General features: G+C 39.4%; 2 protein-coding genes and 1 long non-coding RNA gene across 4 annotated transcripts; 2 read left to right on the plus strand and 1 right to left on the minus strand.

Moving 5' to 3' along the window:
• Positions 1-6,819: 6,819 nt before the first annotated feature.
• On the plus strand, positions 6,820-7,930 carry LOC135941129 (uncharacterized). Its single transcript, XR_010574949.1, has 2 exons — positions 6,820-7,438; positions 7,508-7,930. It is a non-coding gene; the product is annotated as an uncharacterized LOC135941129 (long non-coding RNA).
• Positions 7,931-8,522: 592 nt separating this feature from the next.
• Positions 8,523-11,508, minus strand: LOC135941124 (D-beta-hydroxybutyrate dehydrogenase, mitochondrial-like). 2 transcript variants are annotated; one of them, XM_065486412.1, is made up of 7 exons: positions 11,178-11,508; positions 10,779-10,862; positions 10,551-10,719; positions 9,273-9,425; positions 9,056-9,223; positions 8,838-8,995; positions 8,523-8,780 (listed from the first exon to the last, which is right to left on the minus strand). In XM_065486412.1, the coding sequence occupies exons 1-7, from the start codon at positions 11,382-11,384 to the stop codon at positions 8,625-8,627; spliced, it is 1,095 nt and encodes a 364-aa protein (XP_065342484.1). In that variant the 5' UTR covers positions 11,385-11,508; the 3' UTR covers positions 8,523-8,624. The 2 variants fall into 2 exon arrangements, with proteins under 2 accessions (XP_065342484.1, XP_065342485.1); XM_065486413.1 differs by having other exon boundaries at positions 8,847-8,995; positions 11,178-11,506.
• A 1,549-nt stretch (positions 11,509-13,057) lies between these two features.
• On the plus strand, positions 13,058-13,992 carry ND-B18 (NADH dehydrogenase (ubiquinone) B18 subunit). The gene is made up of 3 exons (XM_065486420.1): positions 13,058-13,264; positions 13,506-13,674; positions 13,750-13,992. The coding sequence occupies exons 1-3, from the start codon at positions 13,156-13,158 to the stop codon at positions 13,847-13,849; spliced, it is 378 nt and encodes a 125-aa protein (XP_065342492.1). The 5' UTR covers positions 13,058-13,155; the 3' UTR covers positions 13,850-13,992.
• The last annotated feature ends 22 nt before the right edge of the window (positions 13,993-14,014 follow it).

The following is a 14,014-nucleotide window of genomic DNA, read 5'->3' on the forward strand; positions in this document are numbered from 1 at the left end:
GAAATATTTAGCACTAGATGTAAGAGTTTTCATGATATTGAATCTTCAACTATAAAAATTGCATAATTAAAATTTCTTTTTAAAAACATGACGAATATTAATTTTATGCACAATCCAATCCGCACAATCATAGAAATATAAATCATCACGACATTTAACGCCTGCGACTTGTAAGGTATGCAATCCGCTCCGCACGGGAGCGAAACAAGCTGCCTAACCAGATTGAAAGTATTATAAGCACCACAAGGTCATACAAAGTATAACTTCGCACAGTTAAACAAGATAATCTTTGCCTAACAAATGACTGTATCAATTAATAATATACATTGATTGACAGTTTCCTCTCAATGTGACACTTCTATTATGCAAACAAGGCTTGTCCATGAAGGTGTGCTCTTTTTATAAACTAGTTTTTAATTAGTCTCTAGTTGTGTTAAAGAGAAAAATATTTTCTAGAATATTTTCAAACTTTTCTCACAGATTCATACACAGTTGTAATCACTGACTATATAATACATCTGAATTGTTAAGAGTTTATGAGGATCTTGGCACGCCAAATAGGACTGTGAAATCTAGACAATCGGCCAATTTTTTTCTAAGCTTACAATCGTTTCGAGACCATCAAATAATGAGCACGAATCATACAATTTAATCCATTTTAACCTTACTTGAAACCGTTTAAAGCTGCCAAAACACATCTGAAAGCGTCTAAATTGGTTAAAAACCAAAGTTTTCAAAATGTTTTTATGGTTTCTGCAGAAATTTTCAGTTTAATAATTTTATATCAGAGTCTAGTTGAAATAGTATTGTTGCAATTTTTTAGATTTGATGAAAAACAGAACGAACTCTCCTCGTTTTGGTTCTAAATTTTCCCTTTTTCAGCTAAGATTTTTTAAACGTTTTCAAATCATTCTCACATCTAATATTTCAGTCCTGTTTTGATGGTAATGCAAGAAGTATTAAAAAAAATTAAGGTTCAGGCATTCTCTCAATAAAGAAAATCCCCTTCATTTTACAAAATCACGACTAAAAATTTTGCTTAAAAACCTAATATGTTTTAAAGTTTGTAACTTAAAAAATGAGAAATATTTTGATATTTAGAAAAATAGACATTCAGATTTTCAGTAAAAATTTTAGCAGATAGCAATTTGGCGGTGCAGAGATAACACCAGCCTAGACCCTACAGCAATTTAGGGGAGATAAACAAGAGTCTAACGTTGGTAATTTGCAATTCTGATTGTAAGGACCCGAGATTTGGAGTTAAAAATGTTTTAAAAACACAAAACAGTCAAAATTTTGTATTTTTCGAGTTTTTTTAATTATATTTTCTCTGAAAAAGAGAGAAAACCACTTTGAAACTCTTAGAAAAGATCAGACATGTCATAGGACGACTTTCATGCGCATTTTAAAATGCATATTTCCCATTGTTAATTACAAACCAAATTTAACCTTCTACTACCATGACCAAGGACATCAAGGTTGGTGTTAGTTCGGCCGAGCTGGGCGCCAAAGCTTACCATTTTTTTGCAATTGCATCACGGAGGGATTTCCATGCCCACGTAACTGTAAAAATGAACATTTCGTTGAGTTTGGTTTTTGACTTAAAGCCAATTTTTCCCCCAGCCCGTGACATTTCATTCTTACGAACTGTGTCACAGAACGTTTGACTGCATAAACCCACACACTCATTAAGATAAGAAACCATTTGGTACTTTCCATTGTTTCTGCCGACAGCTGCGTTTGCAGTCTAGGACAACTTCTCAACGCGCTGATTTAATCAAAAGGGATTTCTTTTGGTTTGGTTTGGAAGCTGAGAGAGTTTAATTAATTCGCCACCTGCGCTACAACTGTTACACAGTTGCGACTGACACTTTATTTATTGAAAGGCTTGATCGCAATACAAAAAGCTTTTTGATTTGTATGATTTTAATTTGATAATTAAATTCCCTCCACTGTTTGAAAGCTGCACACTGGCAGTTGCCAAGAAGTGCGAAGGTAGACCTACTCACTTCTGCTGCTTAACACCTCTCAATCACGCGTAATTTGGTTTCTCGTCTCGTTGGGGAGCGGAGGCAGTGTACTCATTTTATGCCAGCCTGTTGAGCTAGCTGCTCCATGCCGCGTAATGATTACATGCTTAGCAGACGCTTCTCGAACGAGATCAAACAGATAAAAGGCGTTTTTCATATATGGCGTCCACTTATAATTTTTTTAGTATTTAATCACTCGTTTATTCTCATTCTCAGTATTGTAAAATGTGAGAAATTTTAGTGTGAAGCTTTACAGGCCAATTTTAAATGTAATTTGAAAATGAAATTAAGACCAAGGAATAGTTAAATTTCAGATTTTGCCGAATTTAAATGAGTTTTTCTCTTGATTTCGATCCCTCTCGTCGCGATCTATCCAAAGATGTACGAAATTCGAGGAAAATTCCTTAAATTGTGAAATAAATCGTGATTAGCATGCAAACTTTTAAAGCTCATTTTGAAAAAATTTAAACGACAATCTATAACTGTCAACAAATTTTCTGTAAATATAAGCTTTACTTTAAAGCAACTAATTACGATCTTAGCAAGCTTGATTTCTTTAGAAATGGCCCACAAACATTTCAAAATTTCTCGATTGCTTGTTTTGCCAATGAAAAAAATCGAGTGGCGTGTGCGGCTTTAGCTATAAATTGTTAGCAAACACTTTACGATCCCGGAATCCCTCTGTGATTCATCTGTGGTTACTTGACAATGAAAGTGACCTGCAAGGATAATGCAATGAAATCTCTTTTTAATGGCTTTAGTTACAATTCTCTGGGGCACGTGTTTTAATGCATAAATTTTTGATAAGGCATCGTGAAATTCAGCGTTGCTTTTTGCTCGTTCGAATAATTAAAATCACCGGCCTTGGGAGATTGTTACCAGGCAGAATTATATCACCCGGCTTGAGTGAATTATTTCAAGCTGGCTGCGTATAAAAAGTACTCTGGCGAGGAGTAATCTGACACGCATAACTGGAGCCGAACACATATTATTCTCTCCAGGTGTGTGCGCAGGGCAAGTTTTTATCCATCAAAAGCGAAAACGCCCAATCCTAATCCAAAATATTGCTGTAATCATGGATAATATTTGACTTTTGCGATTATTCACACTAAATCTTGAATTAAGTGTTAAAAAATAACGAGATGGATTAAAAATCTGAGGGAGGGAATTATTTTCCAAGCATTTTTATGATGTTATGTTTGTCAATTAAGTTTAAATCAAGGTAATGTCTATTAACAGTATGAAAAATTACTGTTGAATGTAAGTGTGTGCCCTTTGCTTGCGGCGCACCGTGTAATTATGAATTTGCGTGCGTTGAAACGAAAACTGCCTCGAACACAGAACGCAAAAATGTTTGGTCCTGCTCTATATTTAACCTTGATTTATTTAGGAAGCCCTGGACCCACGTCAAGGGGAGGTATGAAAATTTTCTCCCATCCAAAATACACGCAGCTACCGCGCCTTGCCAAGACGGAGGTTTTGCGGGTAGCAACAAAACGAGAAAAGATTAATGTTTAAAAGAGCGTTCCAAAAGGAACAAGCTATTAACATTAGCTATTATCATTAGAATTTTTATAGTTTTTATTGCAAACAGCTACATTTTTCTTAACCTTCTTCGTGCACATTGCGTTTTTTCATATGTTTATGTAAAAATCCGACGTTAATAGTTTCACGAGATACTCAGCACGATTCTATTTACAGCACCTTCAATATCCATCCATATTTCGGGGGCGGTGAGCATAGGAATTAGGGAATGACGTCAGTGAAACAGCATCCGCGATCGTGCGGCAGGAAAATCACGGATCAAGCATCGCGTATTTGTTTCCACGACGTCCGCCTTCTCTCTAGAGTATATCCTTACGCGTGTTGCTTTCCCTTTCAAAACAAAACATTTGATAATATAGAGGCTGGCATAACAGTTTAGCCTTGAAACTCGCAATCATTGTGCTATTTTGTTTGATACGTATCATCCGACCGCGGATGGCTGGGCATAGAAAACACGCAAAAAACTGTTCACCAATTATTAGACACGGCACCTTCATCAGCGGCCGAGCTAATGACGGAATTGGAGTTTTGGGAATTTTTTGCCTCAGAACTACATAATTAATTTCCGGTGCGTGTAGAAGGCTGGCCAGATATTAATGAATGCGATAAAGAAACATGAGTTGCTCGAGAAGGTTTAAAAGGCACAAAATTAATCAGTGTAACTGAGAAACATATTACTGAGCGAATAATTTAAATGTAATAGAGTTGAACTTGAAAACTCTTATATATTTTATGGTTTGTATGTAGAAAAAATCAATTAAAATATTAAACTGACGTCCTTACCATCTTTCAAATATTAAAATTCTGAAATTTTGTGCTATTTGATCGGAAATACCGTCGAGAAAAACACCTTTTCCAGATTAGCGGGTCTTACGGACACTTGAATTTCGAGTTTTGGGATTTTGAGTGTTCCCTAAATCGGTTAAAATTGGTCGTAGAACAAAAATTCGGACACCGTTGAACTCGTCTTGTTAAGTAAAACAACTTTCCTGCTGTATTAAAAGTGGCAGGCCAAAGCACAAGGTCACTAAAATCGAATTTAAGAAATTCAGCTAAAATTATTTTTTTACTTAAAAAAATGTTTACACGCCTTAACCGCAGCTTCTAATTGTCAGATTTTCAAAAACCACACACCGCAAGACTAGTCTCCACCTCCCCTAGATAGCCGAAGTGGTCTAAGGGTGCCAACCCTTCAACCCCCTTTTTACCTTGAAAAAAAAACGATTACCTTAAATGAGTTTTAAAATTAATCCCAGTTCAAAAAATGTAAGAGCCTGCTTTTCTATTCGTGCTGAAAATTTAAACCATTGGTCTGAAAAGCAACACAACCCTTTAGGTTGATTAAAACTCTTTAAGTGCATAATATACTTCTTTGGATTTTGTACAGCACGGGAAATTCCTACTTCGAATAATCGGATGTGAATATTTATAACAGGGGAAAATAATTAATCGGGTTCCTTTCGATTTGCCCTCAGCAAAGAGTGTAGGCTATAGTTTACTGCTGCTGCGACCGAAACAGCTGCTGCGAGATAATCTTACTCTTCAAATTCTCACATTCTTATGGATTAGAACCATTTGTAACATTAGGGCGGCTATAAAAAGATTTGTTTAATTTTTATTAGAAAACTTACTAGGCTAAAAACTGACCGTCTCTTTTGCTGATTGAGAGGCAGAGGGCAATAAAAGTATCCTGCTGGCCATGAATATTAAGAAAAATTCTCCCTGGTCGCAAAACGTTCAAGCGATAACCTGTTTCGGACCTCAATATCAGTCGGTTCCGTTGACAACTGCCAAGTATGAATTTATTTTTTAATTGGAAACGTGTTCCTGCAGCAAATTTATTAGAGCCGCCGCCTCAAATAATAACAATGCAATTTTATTATTTATATCCATTCATGACTCGATCGCGTCGAATTATACGTTTCGGGCGTGCAATTGAAGCTCGTGAAGGCTGCCGATTTAATGATAATGCGCGGAGTGCACATAATAATTCCTTCGCATGACCAGTCAGGTTCGACATCGAAGCGCCCAACTGGCTGCTGCTGGTGGTTAAATGAGAAAAACAAAGCCGATGAAAACGAGACCAAGCACGCACACCTACAACAACAAGTTGCGGTGCGTGACGACACGGTGTCTCGGCGTGGGACGATAGAAATTGGAAAATTTCTTCATTAGCACAAATCTCCTGCGTGTATTGATTAGCCTTTCGTGCAGTCTTCCTATTTCAAGGTTTCGGCACTTGAATAACAATGAGCTGTTATGAATCTCATGAACGAATTATTATATCCGCCAATTTTCCTGAATGCATCAAGATAAAAACGAGGAGGCGGCGGAATTCGCTCATTCGCGGTTTGAAGGTTTCTCGCGTCTATCGTGATCGGTGATTGCACTAATAAAATTTTTTATTGCCATTTCGAAAACAAATCCCCCTTTGAGCATTTTGGAATGTGTCATGACTAGACGGACACGCTATTTAAATTACCTCAATGTACTTGGTGTACTTTGCCAACTAGGTCGGGAAATTACAAATACTGCGCAGATATGGGAGTTTAAAGTCTGAACACGTCTTCCCAATGAAACCTGATATAATCGATTGAAAGTGAAATGAAATAATATACGCAGTAGAACAGAGCGAAATAAGCGCGGGATTGTCAAAATGTACGACACGGTAATTTTTGCTGCTTAGTTATGGCCATATTGCATTCCCACGTGTTCTGATTCTCTCAATGCCAACTACATTCTTATTATTTATTCCTACTGCCATAAAAATGTGTAATAAAAATTCAACGTTCATTTTCTGACGATACATTCTTTAAAATATTTTAAACTTGATAACTAGATTTTCTAGAACATCATAGACTGATTTAAATGTCTATAGCGAGTTTTAAACTGTAAAAGAAATATGAACTTGATAAAAAAAATCGTGCCTGTTAGTTCAACTATCATGAACACATTTGTAAAAAAGTGGAAATTGAGATTTTTACGAACAATTGGTGTTAAATTCTTCGAGTAAATTTTCAATTATTATTTTAACCGTCTGAAAATGGTAAAATATGTATTGTTTTTGCGTCGAGAGTGAATATTGTTTTTTGTGCGTTCGGAAAGCTTCACAGAGGATTTGGACGTTTTTTTGGCGATTGTAAGAAGTGTGGCTTAAAAAGCACTGTATTAAGATGTCATGACTCATGCTCTTTGGTGCTCAAACGCACAGAAAAAGGCGATCGTTTTAAATTTTCAATTTCTTTCACAAGTTTTTATCAATCTCTATAAATAGCATTTTGATGAATATGTTCATCAGTTGCAGATTGAACAAAAAATAAATTAGCTCTGCGGTGAAAAGACCCTAAGCCTGGGAGAGTAAAAAGTTCGCTTCTTCAACGCAATGCTGAGCAAAAAATTAATTGGAATTGGCGCATCGCAAAAAGTCGAATCCAGTCACGATCGAGTTGGCCGGAGCGATCAAGCCGGCGAGCATAAATAACGTACCCCGCAACCCCTGCTTCAATGAATGTTTTTACCAAAACCTATAATTGGTCAGGGCGGGCGTTCAAGGCCCTGGCGTTGTTCAGCACCAGCAGCAGGGCAAGTACACGCGCGAAATTTTGTCGTTCGCCAACAATAGAGAAAGGAGGCAGTGACTCTGACATTGGCCCAAGGTCAGAGTCGACCTGCTGCACGGCTGTTTTAGTAGGAGGAGGATTCGCTGGCGGGTGTGGCCCTGGGAGGGGAGCCAGGCGCGAACACACCTCAACCACCTGCCCTGAACACGAGAGAAGCCGGTATAAAAGGGCTCGAACGCTTAGCCAAAGCATCAGTCTTGCAACAGACAGCTCAACAAACCTCAACCAACCATGTACAAGCTTGTAAGTCGAAGCCTCTTGTAAACCGAAAATTTCTCGATTCTCATTTTTCTGCGTTCTCTTTTGCTCCAGATGATCCTCGTCCTCGCCCTCGTGGCCGTTGCTGCTTCCCAGTACATCAGCCCGTACGCTTATGGCGGCTACAACGCCTACAACGGCGTGTACCGTGGTGCCTACGCCAGCCCCTACGTTGCCGGAGTCGCTGCCACCCCCTACGCCTACAGCAACCTGGGCTACCGCGCTGGATACCCCGCTGCTTACTCCTACCTTGGTTAAGCTGAGTTTGTAACTGATCCGGGGACCGGAAACCGTCCTAGGTGCCGGACCCTGGTCCAGAGAGCTGTCCAACTTGCTGTCTGATCCCTCAACCAACGACCGACCCTTGCTCAACGCCCCGCGGACTCATGATTTGGAATTTGCGATTCTGATTTGACTGACAAGGATTTCACATTTCGGCAAAAGCTAAATAAAACTTGGCTATATTTTGCAAAAAAACCTCACGTTTTTCTTTCTCTGATTCCCAACCCTTCAAGTAGATGGCATTTTTCAAAAGTTACCAACAACAGGGAAATTATGAAACACTTGGAGAACACTTACTAAAGAGGCCTCAGTGGGAAAATCAGCTGCTGTTCAGTACTAGACCTATAGTATTTTATCTCATCTATTGATTCACTTTTGCCAACCATCCTGTTTCGAAGTAATGGGATTAAAGCCATTATCTAGTTTAGTTTGCTCGCGGTGTTATTGGGACCTGGGTTTCAGCATTCGTGCTAGTACAGTGCGCGCCTTCCCGGTCCTCGGACAGGGATAAAAAGCAAAAAGCCTAATTACAATCAAACAAAATCTAATTGTTTTCCTAAGTTGTGTTTACAAATCCTGAAACATGCAAAAAATCTTGGAAAGTGTCTGAATAATCTAACAATTGTTTATCTTTTTTATAAATAAATTAGCAACAAATTAATCCACTTGGAGCTTGAGTAGCAATAAATCTAAACATTTACACCTCTCAGCATCTGATACAAGCAGTTTTATAGGTGAGATTTCAAATTAGAGAACAGGTTTCAAGACCATTGATAAAAATACCAAATTGTCAGCTCTACGAAGCATTTATTTTCCATTCGTCCCTTTCTCTAATTCACATTCCATTCGCTGCCAAGCGTAAATTATTCCGTTCAGCTCTCAGTCGCATTCAATTGTACAAGATGTCGTAAATGGAGCGGGGAAAATGTTCGGCCACCTGCGTCTGCACCCACTCGGCCGGAGTGAGCACCTGGTACCTGGGCAGCGGGAAGGTTCGCACCACGGCGTCCACCAGGGCGCGCAGAACGGGTGTCATGTCGATTTCCTACAACGAGCAGTGTCAATTTCGACCGCCAGGTTTTCTACCTGAGAAAGTTCAAACTTTTTCCACCTTGTCGTCCTTGATGTAGTCGTGGACGGCCCGGACGGTGTCCACGAAGTGCTTCTCGCCGTATTCCTCCTTCTGCGCCGCGTCCATCGCCTGCCACGCCTCCCGAGCCTGTCGCAGGACCCGCTCCTCGCTGAACCACTCCAAAGCACCTGATTTTGAAAGCTCAGGTCAAAAGCCTGGACGCCCAACGAGTGAGTTTTCCTTCCCACCTGTGAGAGCGTCGCCTGGCTCGACGAGGATGACGTCGACGCCCCAGCGTTTCATTTCCAGCCTCAGGCACTCAACGAAGGCTTCCAATGCCGACTTGGCGGTGCAGTAGGGCGCCCTGGCCCTCGAGGACACGCGACCGAGGAGGCTCACCACATTTATGATGCGACCTGCGAGGCTCGTGAGAGAACGGAACAAACCGGAATTTCGATTACTTACCCCGGGTCGGTCTGAGCAGTGGCAGGAAACTCTGCGTCACTCTGATTGCGCCCAGAAGGTTGACCTCGGTTGACCTTTGGAAGTTGGAGAACGGAGCCCACTCGACCTCTCCGAAAGCAGCCCATGATGCGCAGTTAATGACAGCCCAGATACCTGAAATGATAAGATGTTTCATTGAAAGCCGCGGAATCGGTTGGAGTTGCGCCTGGTGTTCTGTTCATGCTGTGCCGTATTGCACTCATGACGAGCAGGTTGCATATCTTGATTCATTTTAATGCCTTTTTGTATGGTCAAAGTTAAATATTTTATGCTATAAAAAAGAAAAATATGAAAGAATAGATCTTAAAATTAACAATTGATAAATAAAACAAGGGCATAATTTCCCCCCCCCCCCCCCAGAATTTTCTGTGAATCTGTAGCAAATTAAAAAAAAGAAAGTGCATCTTCCGCAATTGTTTACTAAAGTTTCGTTCCTGAGTATAAATTTGGACAACCTATTATATGATTATTTTCCTGTCAGAAAAACTGAAAATTTTAGGAAGAAAACATTTGCCCAAAGAGATGAATTTCTCTTGCCGATAAAACCAAAACAAGCTCTTCCTGTTCCCTGTCTATACATGGTGCGTTGTCTAGGTTTAAAATGTATAAAAAAGTAATTCTGAAAATTTATTTTTATATTTATAACCTCGTATAGCGCCATCTAGGCGAGATCACGTCGAGTCGAACAATGTGCAGTTTTTGTAGATCTGATAGTTAGGAGCTAAGATTTGGTGAAAAACTTTTTTTCTTTTGGTAACCAGCATATTAAAAATCAGTTTGACTGCAAAATCTCTGGTTCCAAGAGTTGACTTTACTAAAACTGAAAATCCCTCGACTCGTATTAATGTCCTAAGTTGCACTGAAGTAGTTTCAGGGAGCATATTGAAGTGCAATAACAAAAAAATTGAATATTATTAAGTTTTTACGGGCAAATAAAGAGGGTCGGAGGGCTTTGGCTATCTAGGGGAGGTTGAGACGAGTCTAGCTGTGTTTGGTTTTTGAAAATCTGACCGTCAGAAGCTGAGATTTGGGCGTGCAAACATTTTAAACCCTAAAAGACACAAACTTTGCATTTTTTATAAAAAAATAAATAAAAATGAGGCAGAAAATCATTCAAGATTTTCTTGCTAGAAAATTTCCACATTATTTTCTTTTCTAATTTACCCCGCGGCTAACCAATTAATTTTTAATCCACTTTCCTTAAATACGTGCCAAATATTGGAACATTGTTATAATCACCGGCTTGTGAATGAGGCAAATTCTTCTTGATGTAATTGACAGCTGCCTTAATGTCTGATTCCGAGGTGACGTCAAGTTTGATCAAGTGAAGCCGTCCCGATGACTCACTTTTCAGCTTGGCCGCTGTTTCTGACTCAACCCTCAAACATCCTGCGTAAACTGTGAATCCCTAGAGAACGGAGTCAAAATTATTCGACAGTTCAAACTTTTTGAATCAAACCATGCTACCAATGAATCGAGCTGCCTTGCGAATAAGGAGCCGAGTTTCGAGTCGCAGCCAGAAATGAGAACTGACTTTCCAGCCGTCGTTACCTACAACATTTAGCACGATTTTTAATAATCTCGCGACGTGAAATAACGAAAGGTTAGGTAACGCGTGTATGTCATGCGACATGCGTGGTGTTATTTTTGGATATTCGGAGCAGCGTCGGGTTCATCCATTAGGCACTCACTGGCACAAAAATAGACCGCGCATAATTGACCGCGTACCGTTGCTTCATCTTGCAGAGGGAAAATCAGCTGTCGCGTCTAATTCACCTGCCTAATTTTACTAAAAATTGACTTTTTCAATAAAAATCAAGCATCGCATGACGCAAAATGTCGGATTAGTAGAGTGGATGAGCTCACTTTGAGGTTGTGGTAGAAGAAAACAGTGGCCAAACTCGACGAGCAGATGAAGAAAAAGAGGGTAAAGCAGGAGATCTGCGAGATTCTTAGGGTGTTGAACACCACCGAGAGAATGACGGCGGCCGCGTGCGAGAAGACGACCGGCAAAAAGCACCTGTCCACCAGCACCCAGGGGAACTCGGCCTGCTTCTGCTGGCTGCTCGACATTTTCCTCGGCCCCGAGCCGCTCTCTCTCTCTCTCTCTCTCACTGTGCACGGCTGCTGGACACTGGCCGCGCGCGTCCACTCACCGAGCTGATCTTTCTGGCACCGACGATGCCGCCGCGTCCGACCAAGTGCCGCTTCTCTGACAACAGTCCAAATGCTTTTTGGCACCGATCGCGTCGCGGCTATTCACGCGAAAAAAGTCACTTATACACATACAGAGCACCAGGCAGTTGAGGTTTTCAATGAGATTGTGCCAGAACTATATTATACGTGTACCTCGTCAGCTTTGTAGTAAAAATCTAAATCTGAGTCACCTAGAAATTTTATTTTATTTTTTAATTTAGTTCAGATTTAGAAAAAAACAAAAAAAAACAATAAAACTTTCTTAATCTGTATCTGAAATCTATGCCAAAATATTTAACTGTTTTTGGAGCAATTTAGTCGGTCATAAAAGGCTTTTTATAGTCAAGTGAAATGGTTTTAGATTAATACTTTTTAATTTATTTTAAAGAAAAACCAAATTATTGAAAGCTTTTAGTAAGATAAAGATTATTAGGCCTTGGAAATATTACCCAAAAAATAAATACTTGAAGTTTTGCCAACATTGCCATCGTTAAATCTCGGGTTTGAACCGCAAGAATTACAAAAACTGCACATCTCTAGACTCGTCTCAACCTTCCTTGGATATCTGATGGGTTTTGTGGATCGCCAACCAAACCCAATTCCATAGTAAAAATGAGATTTAATTTCTAGTTATGAAATTTAGATTTATATTTTTAACCTTTTCACTCAATACAAAGGATAAAAGGTGTATTTCGGGGAGGATTTTTATTAATTTAAAAGGTTTTTGTTATCATTGAATAAGTTTGTGAAAGTGTACAAAGCAACACGCGTTTTTATCTTTACTGCGATGCGGGGTAGAAGGGGGATGAGGGTTGATCATCCTCAAAACCCTTCGGCTATCTAGGGGAAGTCGAGACGGGTCGAATGGTGTGCAGTTTTTGCAATTCCGGCTGTTAGAACCCGAGATTTGGAACTGGCAATGTTTTGACAAAAATGGAACAGTTAAAATAACTTTAAAAAATGTAAAATTTTGTTTCTGTAGATTTTATAACGCATCCAAAAATCGTTGCTGCGCATAGAAATGATTTTTTTACATTTTTAGAGTTGTGAAAACAACAAGTCCACGGAAACCAATATTTAGCATATTTATTTTAATTTATTGATGCGTTCTCCAGCTTTTTGGACACGCTCACAGAAACGATTTTTGCGAGTTTTTGGATCTATTTGAAAATGATGGATTGTGGATGTTGCTAACTTCAGCATCGTTCATTATGTTGTTACTATTTATTTGTAAATAAATGCAATATTTGATCGTCAATATTGTATTAAAGTATGTCTTTATCGCTGGTAGATACATATACATAAATGGATATTATGCGCGCACTTCGCACTGTAAATTAGCGAATATTTGATTTAAATAAATCTCGTTTTCATATAATTATACCGATTTTTATGTATTTAAACTGTAGAATCAGAACATTCCCTTTAGTTTGTTGTTTCAGGTATAATTATAGAAGAAAATCCAATATAATATTCTTTCCATTCCTGCCGCTCACTTGGCGCGCTTAACTGTAGACAGTATTTGGTTGCGAGAATATCCGCTAGATGTCCTTGTGACTCTCTCAAGCAGCTGGTGTTTTTCAAGTTTTGCTTTTGTCCGGCCCAATAGTCTGATTTTTGCCGGATTTTGTGCCGATTTGGCGTCGAAATGGGCACCTATTGGTCTTCGTATAGACACCCTGAGAACTTCCCTGACCGGGCAAGTGAACCGACCTTCGACCCTTTGTACGGCTTCCCCAACGGCCGCAAACCACGAGGTGAGAGTCAGGCTGGTTATGATTCGCACCCGCACCAAATTTTTTATTTTGATTATAAAGAACTGGAATGATTTAAATTTGAAAGATTTTAGTAGTGCAATAGATACCTATGAGATTTATTTGTTTTATTTTTCCTTCATTAGATGAATCAATCGATGTGAAAACCTGTCAGAACCGCTGAAAAAAGTTGTTTGTAGTGGCATTAGTTAATTTTAAACTAAATCTGATTTTAAATTCGCAGAAATGATTGCTACTGTAGAAGAAATGGAGGCTGCAAAGCTGGACCTCATTGACCGAGACTACTGCGCTCACAAACTGCTCGAGTTCCGCAAATGCCGCTCAGAAAACTGGCCCTGGGTAGCCAATTGCAAACACGAAAAACACGCCTACCTTACATGTGAATTTGACGAGTAAGTTTTCGGTTTACAGAGTAAAAAATCGTTCAATTATGCCTGTACAAACAACCTAATTTTTGGCTTTTTCAGTTTTGTGCTCAGAATGAAGGAGCATGAACGGGAAAAGAGATTAAAGGACCGGCAGATGAGGCTTAATGCGAAAAACAAAGCACTGGAGTTCTCGGAGTAATTTGTGCTGGAGGTTAGTGGTTCCATGGCTAGCAGAAACAGTCGACCACTTTCACAGCCGGCCGAATTATTTTGACGTAGACACTGTCATTGTATATTGATAAAAATAAAACAAAATGTCTCATTGTTATCAGTTAAAGGAAAGTAGAACGTTTTCAATGATACA

Source organism: Cloeon dipterum, chromosome 3 (genome assembly GCF_949628265.1).
Source record: "Cloeon dipterum chromosome 3, ieCloDipt1.1, whole genome shotgun sequence".
NCBI classification, from domain to species: domain Eukaryota; kingdom Metazoa; phylum Arthropoda; class Insecta; order Ephemeroptera; family Baetidae; genus Cloeon; species Cloeon dipterum.

Excerpts from the sequence above, each read along its gene's own strand:
- LOC135941124 (XM_065486412.1), bottom strand. The coding sequence starts at position 11,384 with ATGTCGAGCAGCCAGCAGAAGCAGGCCGAGTTCCCCTGGGTGCTGGTG. Across the intron at positions 10,863-11,177 it reads TCTTCTACCACAACCTCAAA|GTAACGACGGCTGGAAAGTC; the intron begins GTGAGCTCATCC and ends TAAATGTTGTAG. Across the intron at positions 9,426-10,550 it reads TTTGCCTCATTCACAAGCCG|GTATCTGGGCTGTCATTAAC; the intron begins GTGATTATAACA and ends TTATCATTTCAG.
- ND-B18 (XM_065486420.1), top strand. The coding sequence starts at position 13,156 with ATGGGCACCTATTGGTCTTCGTATAGACACCCTGAGAACTTCCCTGAC. Across the intron at positions 13,265-13,505 it reads CAACGGCCGCAAACCACGAG|AAATGATTGCTACTGTAGAA; the intron begins GTGAGAGTCAGG and ends TTAAATTCGCAG. Across the intron at positions 13,675-13,749 it reads CTTACATGTGAATTTGACGA|TTTTGTGCTCAGAATGAAGG; the intron begins GTAAGTTTTCGG and ends TGGCTTTTTCAG.